This window comes from Cydia splendana, chromosome 27, assembly GCF_910591565.1.
Source record: "Cydia splendana chromosome 27, ilCydSple1.2, whole genome shotgun sequence".
Classification (NCBI taxonomy): Eukaryota; Metazoa; Arthropoda; class Insecta; order Lepidoptera; family Tortricidae; genus Cydia; species Cydia splendana.
Window position 1 is genome coordinate 8,592,316 of NC_085986.1, and position 10,628 is coordinate 8,602,943.

The window sequence follows — 10,628 nt, forward strand, 5'->3', positions numbered from 1 at the left end:
CTTACCCGACTACAGTTTTTTCTTCAGAATATACATCATTTTGGAAAACAGCTGATACTCTAGACCCTAGTCTTTCATTTTGCAACACAAACAATATATGTAATAATATAAAATGTACTTAGAAAACCCTAATGTTTCGGTACAACATTGTCCGCTTGAGATTCTTTTATGTTTTAAAACTTATACTAGTAATAGTTGTTTTTTTTAAGGGGCAAAGTTGTTTAACCCCTTATGCTTATATTGATACCCGAGCAAAACACTCCAAAATTGAATCACGAGCGTAGCGAGTGATTCGTAAACTAATCTTAAGCGTTGCGAGAGGGAGAGGCGTTGCGAACAAACTTTGCTACCAAGTGTAAACACCGATGACAAGAAATAGTTGATTCATTGTATTTCTACACGTGACAATAAAGAAAGGACGCGTAGCACGGGGAATTCGGTACATTGACACGTCTGTTCCTATTTATGCTGTCCCGCCCATGATGATGGCGACAATGACACTGTACGATCGAGATAGCAATATAATTATGCGCCTACAATGGCGCCATTCATTTATTACGTAAGACGATTTTGCCAGTTTTTGACCCCTCCCTCCCCTATGTAAGAAACAATATAGGCTGACCCGCTCCCCCTTATATTGCGTAAGAATCTAAAAGAAAAAATGATTACATGTTTGGTTTGTTTTAGTGTGTATTTTTCAAAAACTCATTTGTGGAATGTTTATTTAATAAATAATAATAAATATTATAGGACATTCTTACACAGATTGACAAGTCCCCCAGTAAGCTCAAGAAGGCTTGTGTTGAGGGTACTCAGACAACCATATATCGTCGTTGCGCTTTCCAAATCTGATATGTGTTCGAGTTTTGATTGACAAATAGGTACCTAGCAACGAAACACATAAGGTATTAATTCATTTGATTGAAACCTCGCACATATCAGATTTGGAAAGCGCAACGACGATATATATAATATATAAATACTTAAATACATAGAAAACAAACATGACTCAGGAACAAATATCTGTGTCATCACACAAATAAATGCCCTTACTGGGATTCGAACCCAGGACCATCGGCTTCACAGGCAGGGTCACTACCCACTAGGCCAGACCGGTCGTCAATTTGTACCTACAAAGGTACTGGAGCCCGTTTAAGCTAACTCTGCACCGTATTTGACAGCATAGAGTGTGGAAGTATTATTTCGAACGTCATAATTTCATACAAATAAAAAAAATTCTTTGTGTTCTTACGTAAGAACTTTGAAAACCCCCTCCCGACCTTGGAAGAAAAAATAAGACATGTTCGACCCCCCCCCCCCCCCTAAATCGTCTAACGTAATATATGAATGGCGCCCATAGAGATAGAAACAGGCGAGTCAAATGTACGACATTCCTCGTGCTGTGCGTCCTTACTTTAGGCAATCGTAACGTAACGTTTAGACCCATTGAGGGTCATATATTACCAGTTGTCCAGGAAGATTTATAACCAATCGGACATCTAGTACCAGTTGTCCTGGATGACTTATAGCCAATCGGACAGCTATTACCAGTTGTCCAGGAAGATTTATAACCAATCGGACATCTAGTACCAGTTGTCCTGGATGACTTATAACCAATGGGACAGCTATTACCAGTTGCCCTGGATGACTTATAACCAATCGGACAGCTATTACCAGTTGTCCAGGAAGACTTAAAACCAATGGGACAGCTATTACCAGTTGTCCTGGGTGACTTATAACCAATCGGCCAGCTATTACCAGTTGTCCAGGAAATCATAACCCGTCTTTGGCACGGAGTCAGTCAAGGTCTCGGTGGATTGGAAGTCGGTGCCCGACGACGCTTGGCTCGAGGAGAGGAGGCCGCGATTCTCTTCCGAGAGATCTGAAAAAAATAGAGTTATCAATCCATACTTAAGGTGCAATGAGTTCAGGGGGCCTAGCCAAGGTGACAATCATTTGCGCCGTAGCGAACAAAACGCTATCAATCTCTCTATCATCATCTTCATCTTCCTCGCGTTGTCCCGGCATTTGCCACGGCTCATGGGAGCCTGGGGTCCGCTTGACAAATAATTCCAAGAATTGACGTAGGCACTAAGTTATTACGAAATCTGACCTCCCAACCAAGAGGGGAAAAGGCCTTAAAAGGTTAGTCCGGTTTCCTCGCGATGTTTTCCTTCATCGAAAAGCGACTGGTAAATATCAAATGATATTTCGTACATAGGTAAGTGCCGAAAAACTCATTGGTATACCGAGCTGGGTTTGAACCCGCGTCCTCCGGATTGATAGTCGCACGCTCTTACCGCTAGGCCACCAGCGTTTCCTGTCTCTCTATCACCCCTCCATATTAGTGCGATAGTGAGAGAGGCGGTCGCTGCGGCGCAAACGATTGTCATCTTGGCTAGCCCCCCAGGTAGAGATGGGTAGGGGTGAGTAAATACTGAGTATTTACTCGGTATTTACTCAAAGCACCCGATAAATACCCGTATTTACTCATTTAGGTGGGTAAAAACGATTGCTTACAAAATATTCAAAAAATGAGATTTAAGAACAAAATTGTCTTTTATTGAAGAGTGCTAACGTGTATTGTAAAATAAAAAGCATATAGGACGCGTAATTTAGGAAAAAAGGTAATTATTAGTGAGAGGCAAATTGTGATAATGCATAGTTAAAATTTTTGTTTAAAATAAGAAGGTATTTACTTTAAAAATATGGTACTTCAATTCTATTGATGTTCTAGATAACTGCATGTCGCGCAAAAGTGCGTGTTTACGCGGCACTTACGACCTTTTATTAAGGGTTTTTTTAAAGAATACTCAAAAATGGCTCAACCGATGATGTTCAAAATATTGTTTTTTGTACTCTATTATACGGCTAATCTCCCGAAATGTTTTCATATTTTTTCTGAACTTTGGTTCTAAAGTTATAGAGAGATAAACATTATTTTGGCCTTTCGAAACGGTTTTTTTCCAAAAATATTCATTTTATACAAAAATGTTCTTAGAAACATTGCAGTTATTTTTAAAGACCATTTTAATGATGTGCAATACGTTGGTGGCTTCTGATTTTTTTTTCGTGACAATTAGTTACATGTACGAGTATGGAGTGCCCCTCTTAAAAATACATTTCTTATAATTTTGAGTACTTAATCCAGTAGCGGCTTCCATAATACACCTATATTTCAAATTTATATGCCCCTTTCAGCACTCTAAATAGTTTATACCCACCAATTTGGATATAAACGAGTAAATACGGGTATATTGAGTAAATACTGAGTATTTACTCGGTATTTACCCGTGAGTATTTACTCACTACCCATTTACCCATCTCTACCCCCAGGCTTTTTTCCGAACTCAGCTCAGCGAGCTGAGTCTCAGTTCGCTGAGCACCGAGCGGACGGCCGTGCGTGCCCGGGATTAGATTTCAGCGGATATGATTGTTACCTATTGAATTGTTTTTTTTTTACTAACAAACGTACGTAATTGCTGAGTTCAAATCAAAAATAACATTAATATACATTTTAAGATCTGCACAAACCAGCGGTATAAGTCAGTAGGTAGGTATTTGGATTCCTGTGATTCATATCATTATCTAATTAGTATGGATGAGACAACTATTTAAGCACGTAGATAAGCTAATGAGTTATACGACTAACAAAGGAATAGGCCAGTAGATTTATAATTATACAAACTTTACTGCATGTACGGCTGTGTTGAGTCATAATTAGAGATGCCCCGAATAGTGGTTTTGGCCGAATACCGAACATCCGATATCCGGTATCCAGCCAAACAGCTATCCGTTGCATCTCTAATGTATACCTCTATTCCTGTAAAGCGCCCTCCACACTCATGCGCGAATCGCGGCGAGAAGCCGCGAACACGAGTGTGGAGTTTTGAACGCAGACCTGCGAAATCGACTCCATACTCGCGTTCGCGGCTTCGCGCCGCGATTCGCTCACGAGTGTGGAGCGGGCTTATTGTCAAAGGTCGTTTTGTGACTGACAAATTTCGAGAACTGAGGGTTAACCCTTAAATGCATAGTGTTGCCAAATGTCTACAAAGCATTAGACAGCTCACAGATTAAAAAAAAAGGCTTACGTCCTTGAACGCACCTTTATATCAAACGTCAAGTAGTAGGGTGATGATTTAAGGGTTAAATTTACGCAATATTTTTAATTTATAAAAATTACATTCGTTATAAGACGAAAAGTCGGAAAGCTTGGAAAAATCCAGAAGTTGATAATTTTTAGTATGTGATTTTGAACGGTGTTTTCGGGATTTGTAATTATTTTATATTTAAAAACTTTATCATAGGTATATCACAAATAGTGTACCTTTCTAATGGTAGTAAACATTTCATATATCTATTCCTGAAAATTACATATTTACATAAATATGATTTAGCCAATTCAACTTCTAACACTGATTTCGCAGTGAAAATCGAAGTTATATCATTTTTTACTATTTTTCCTACAATCGGCAAACAATTATGTGATACATATATTAATTTCGGGCCAAAAGAAAAAATCATGCATTTAAGGGTTAAATGATAAAGGCTTTCCAGCCTACATAGTTTAGTTGCATAGATGACCTAACGCATGTGCACAATGCTAACATTTGTTATGAGTAACATAGGTACGTGTTATATCAACTCGTATTCAATGTGGCATGTTGAAATCTTTACCAAGAAGTACACACGTTGTAGTGCGTATTGCATGTGCATTCAAAACTAGAATCCGTCTATGCTTCTTATAAGTATAGTGGGTACAGTCAGCAGCAGAAGTTGCTAAGCGGGCGAGGTGTTCAAAATGATCTTGACGCGACTTTATTGTTAAGAGAATAAGAGCGTGTTAAAGTAATTTTGAACACATGACCCGCTTAGCAACTTCTGCTGTTGACTGTACTCACTACTGCTCAAAATTCAATTAGATTTTGTCCTTTTAAAAGAACATTTTGACTTTGAAGGCTATCGTAGTAAATATGTGGCGTTCCATGCCTAAAGGGTCCTTATGCTCCATGTGCATAAGGACCCTTCTCTGGTGGAATACGCTACTTATTCTCCCAAGGCCCAGTCATTTTTACAGTTTTGAATTTGGAACCTTTTATTCTATTATAGTCCAAAATTCGATTAGATTGTGTCCTTTTAAATTGGGATTTAGGAGGATATAAGTATAGTTGGTACTTACCGCTGCTGCTCTTCGCAATGCTACTCCAATAGTTCTCGAACTTGTTCTCCGAGTTCGGACTCTTGAAGTTGGTCCGGAAGAAGTTCTCACTGGACGCCACTACCATAAGTCCCAGGAGTCATTTTTGCAGTTTTTTTATTTGTCCTTTTAAAAGGACATTGGGATTTAGGAGGCTATCGTAGTATATATGTGGCGTTTCATGCCTAAAGGATATAAGCCAACTATCCTTTCAAGTCCCAGAATCATTTTTACATTTTTTAAATTCCAAATTCCATTTATTCCATTAGGTATATAGTTCAAATTTCGATTTGAATTTGTCCTTTTAAAAGGACATTGGGATTTAGGAGTATATAAAATATAGTGGGTACTTACCGCTGCTGCTCTTCGCAATGCTACTCCTATAGTTCTCGAACTTGTTCTCCGAGTGAGGACTCTTGAAGTTGGTGCGGAAGAAGTTCTCACTGGAGGCCACTATCTGCGCCGCGGTGCCGCCCACTAGGCACTCGCGCTCCTCGTCTTTGGGTTTGAAGTTACCTGAAATTGACATATAGTTACTAGGAACCCTTATAGTTTCGCCATGTCTGTTCGTCTGTCTGTCCGTCCGCGGCCGTGATCGTTAGTACTAGAAAGCTGCAATTTGGCAATATAACTCATCATGCCGACAAAGTGGTAAAATAAAAAAAATACTAAATATTAAAAATTATTTTCTGAAAGAAAAAATATACCTATGCCCCCCCCTGTAGCTTTTGAACCATGGGTCCATAAAATCGTGAAAGTAAAGCTTCATAAAGACTTTCAATGAAAACTATAGCGAACATGATCGGTTAAGCCGTTTTTGTGTTATCGCAAAAAAAATCCCTACTTATATTCATATTCTTTATTTGTATTGATCATACATTGTCACAGATGCGTAATTTACATTATTATTATACAATAGGTATGTCAGAAAAAAGACTTGAGAGCGCTGCGAAGGTACTCCCTTTGGCTTGTTATGCACATGATACTTTTTTATATTTTAACATGTCGTGAGACTTGAGGGCTTCCGTACACTGATGTGAGATTGCGAAAACCACAAGTCCTTTATAAAGACAAAACGCAAATAGAAACTGCCTTACCCATAAATTTGGTAATGAATCCAGGTGAAGCGTCTTTCTCTTGGGGCTCCTTATACTTCAGAATGTCGTGTGATTTCAGGGCGTTTTTCAGTTCGCTGACGACCTTGGAGTGGGACATCGCTAATTCTGACATCAGGGGGGGCGGCGATGTGGGGGGCTCTTTTGGTGGCCTGGCAAAGATAACAATAAGTTAGGAAACAGTTTAGTTTGTGAGCTGATTAATGATAATGATTAAGTACCTATATCGCTCTAGGACGGGCCTTTCAGGCAATAAGTATGGGGGCCAGTACACTGGTGTGTCACACACGAATTCGAGCCAATCGTGAAGTCTAACGCCACAACGCGATTGGTTGACGAGTTCGCATCACGCGCGCGATTGGTCGCAACTAGTTGCGTTAGACTGCACGATCGGCTTGAATTCGTGAGTGACACCGCTGAACTAGCACCATTCTTAGTGCCCGTCACCGTCAGGCCCGTCCTTAGATATATGTCAAGCTTTGTAATATCCTTTGAAGATGTTTATACTTTATTCAAAACTAGCGACCCGCCCTGGCTTCGCACGGGTTAACCCTTAATAAATTACACACTTAAACCTTCCTCAAGAATCACTCTATTGATATAGGTCGTTTTTTTAGCTTTAGATAAAGACTACGCGATCTTGACGTGTCTCTTAATTGAAAAACGCTTTTTAAAAATCAGTAACTATTACTTATGAAACCAAAATAATGTAAATAATCGTATATGATTCATATAATTGTAACATATTTGCCGTGACTTAGGTATTTTTCAAAAGTGTTTTTCAATAAAAAGACACGTCAAGTCAAGATTGTTTACCTTTTTTCTAATGCTAAAAAAACGAACTAAAACGTACTATAGGTGAAAAACGTACTATAGGTGAAAAACGTACTATAGGTGAAAAACGTACTATAGGTGAAAAACGTACTATAGGTGAAAAACGTACTATAGGTGAAAAACGAACTATAGGTGAAAAACGTACTATAGGTGAAAAACGAACTATAGGTGAAAAACGAACTATAGGTGAAAAACGTACTATAGGTGAAAAACAAACTATAGGTGAAAAACGTACTATAGGTGAAAAACGAACTATAGGTGAAAAACGTACTATAGGTGAAAAACCGCATGAAAATATGTTCAGTACCTAGTTTTTGAGTTAATTGCTAACATACAAATAGACAGACACCGGGTAACTTTGTTTTATAAGATGTAGTGATTAAACGTACCTGTGTTCACTCAATACACAAAGATTCAGCTGGCTCTTCGTCTGATATAGGAACGGAGCGGAATGCTCGTCCCTATACGAAGTGTTCTCATCCTGAATGATCCTCTGCCCGTGGTCTCGGCCGAAGAATGACATGAGGTCATCTTTGCGGACCGGCGGGTTGTCTAAATCAAACTCTAGCGTGTCAAGTAGAGCGTATTTGAGAGAGATTTCCGGTTTTATGATTGATTCGTTAATTATTTCAGTCTGGAACAATAGTTTTTATTTCAGGCAAATAAGGTATATTCAGCGAGGTATATCATAATAACTAAAACAGAAGCAGACAAATATAAGGATCAATCAACTATTTCTTAGATCTCATTACGGGCGGATAAAAAATTAAATAAAAACTAGTGATGTACCAACTATTGATTTGGCCGACTAGCCGACTAATCGGCGCTCGAATGGCCGATTAGTCGGCTAGATCATTAGTTTCGTATAAGTTCAGGTGAAAAACAATAGTTTTGCTCCTTTGGTTGCGCTAATCATCATAATTTAGCTTGGCTAAAAGGTATTCTCTACAGGTTCAAAGACCTATCACAAGAATCCTCGTTCAATTTCTGTCTTTAGTTCTTTTATTTTGCGAACCTGAGAAGACCGTCAGTACAGCTTGTAGGAGGTATTTCCAAGGCTTTATTTCCCGTACGTAGTCGCCAGTTAAGAACCTATCCCCTGTGGTCAGCGTCTTTACGAGCAACGAGTACCTACTGTACCTCTACCTTTCTACCTCTTCTTATTATTTTATGTTGTAAACCTTTTACTGACGCCTTCAGCGCGTCTAATCCAAATGTTTAAAATTACTATAAACCACCTTTTTATTATATAACGTCTACTTTAAGCTACAACATGAGCGGTGTTCTCTTAACACAAGTATTTAAAATACTTAAAAAGAGGCACCGGATCAAATATTGTAATTTAAATTGAGATAACGAATAAATAATTTTTAATTTTTTTTTTTTTAACGTGCCCTGACTAAGTCTCTAAATTTTGCAATAACATTAATAGAACTCCTCATGGCTCCACCATTTAAAAAATACAAAAACTTAATAATAATAAAAAATATTCTCTGCCTCTGGCTTGCCTTAGCCAGCCGGCCAGAGTGGAGTCGTTAGAGCTATAAGCTCCAGGGGTGGAAGTGAAATATGCATAAGACGCGAGTTGGCACAGTGGCTGTTAACAGCCACTGGGTAGAAAGCGGCGCACACCTCGACACCCCTGAGCCGCTCACACCGGTGTTGCCCTTGAGCCATCCTAGATGTCGCTTTTTGTGGGGGCCCATCTTGTGAGGGCGAGTCACCGTCTGCCGGAAATAAAATTGCATACCGTTTTATTAGGCAGGCGTCCGGTTTTTTACCCCATAGCTCAGTACTTAGTCCATCGCTTTCACCCAATAACCTAGTTCATTTTAGATTCCATCAACTCTCAATAGCCCTTACACCCTGGCGGGTGCTGCCTCTGCGTGCGTCCCATGACACGGGTAAGGGCAGCATCCGCTCGGTGTACCCCTTACATTTCATTAACGTGTCAAAAGGGCCTCTACGTGTTGGCTTCGGCTCCGCGCACGCCTCCCAAAGGTCCGGAACACCATTGTTCCGTGATGGGAAAGACATAAAAATATATAGTATAGAACTTGCACATGAAATTACACGAGAATCAGTTGAGATCGACCTGTAGAGGAAAACACCAGCTCACCAACATACGATAACGATCAAACGGTCAATTATATGAACAAAAGTTTTCGTATGCACCCTGAATAGGTATTTTAGTACAATAAACGTAAAACATATAGTAAATATTGGCAGTTGATTTCTTTTTTTTCTGTTTTTCTTTCACTAATGATGTGCCGACTAATCGGCCATTTTTGCCGACTAGTCGCCGACTAATCGGTACATCCCTAATAAAAACTATTTCTTGTTGAAAAAAGAAACATTTTTTAAACTGTTTATACCTATCAGACAACAATTTGAGAAGGTTAATAATGTGTACATATACATAATTGTAATTTTATTTAAATTTGTATAATAATAATTTTCTTAGCTTCCGAATTATCAAATTATTAGTTATAGAAATGTAATGTTATCGTAAACTTAGGCTAAATGTATTACTTAGTGTAAGTTTTGCATGCCAAGTGTGGCAGAACATGCATTCATGTAACCCATCTACTGACATGACAAATTGTACCATCTGTGTATGTTCTAGCAAAATAAATTATTCTGATTCTTACTATTTTTAATTATGTTCATTATTGTTATTCTGTGTCATCAGCTAGAGGACAACATTAGCACAGTTTATTTTAATGTTGTACAACGTGAAAAACGGACATAAACTTATTTTTAAACTCTTACTACTCATTAAGTAGACAAAAATAGAAAAGCTTAAAAAATGTTATCTCTAAGATCATAAGTGATAATTAAAACTGAGTGGCGTGTGTTTCCCTGCTATTCAATGCTCACTAACGTGAGTTTAATTCCATACTATCACTCGAGGTAGAGTTATTTATAATCGCGGGGCAATGCCCTCATGTATATGAAAATACTGCATCGGTGCAATGTGCAATATTCTTACATAAATGTTACTTAAGAACGCAAACAGAGGTTAAATAATAGAAAATGGCAAACAAGGAAGCAAATAAACGTACCTTTTCCTTTTCAGTAAGCGTATCCCAGATGTTTTCGTAAGAATTTTTGGCTTCACTAATGTCTTCGTACATTTTTGCGGCCAGCGGGTTCATTGTACGGAAGTAATCTTCCGCTTTAGCGCTCAACGCCATTTTTGATCAGTTTAATTGGGTAATTAAAGGATGTTTGTAATCCAGTTAATGAATCACGCGTAAATAATTCAAAGTACACAAACTACGAATACGACCATCTTTGACAAATGTCAAAGCGACAATGACTGAAATGAAAACCGGAAAAAAAAAACAACATTGTTCTAGTGACGCATCAGTGCTATGCATTACCGGTTGGAGGTAAACGTCATGTCGTATTCCCATAAGTTATTTATATGTGTTCAAGTTTTTACTTTGTGTTTTCATCATAAATAACGCTTAGCA

At 38.5% G+C, this 10,628-nt stretch overlaps 1 protein-coding gene across 1 annotated transcript; it reads right to left on the reverse strand.

The window, feature by feature from the left end:
* Nucleotides 1-1,724: 1,724 nt before the first annotated feature.
* Nucleotides 1,725-10,455, reverse strand: LOC134803762 (uncharacterized protein C1orf198 homolog). Its single transcript, XM_063776598.1, has 5 exons — nucleotides 10,215-10,455; nucleotides 7,539-7,783; nucleotides 6,298-6,467; nucleotides 5,555-5,716; nucleotides 1,725-1,882 (listed from the first exon to the last, which is right to left on the reverse strand). Exons 1-5 carry the CDS (start codon nucleotides 10,344-10,346, stop codon nucleotides 1,755-1,757), a joined length of 837 nt encoding a protein of 278 aa, XP_063632668.1. The 5' UTR covers nucleotides 10,347-10,455; the 3' UTR covers nucleotides 1,725-1,754.
* Nucleotides 10,456-10,628: the final 173 nt, after the last annotated feature.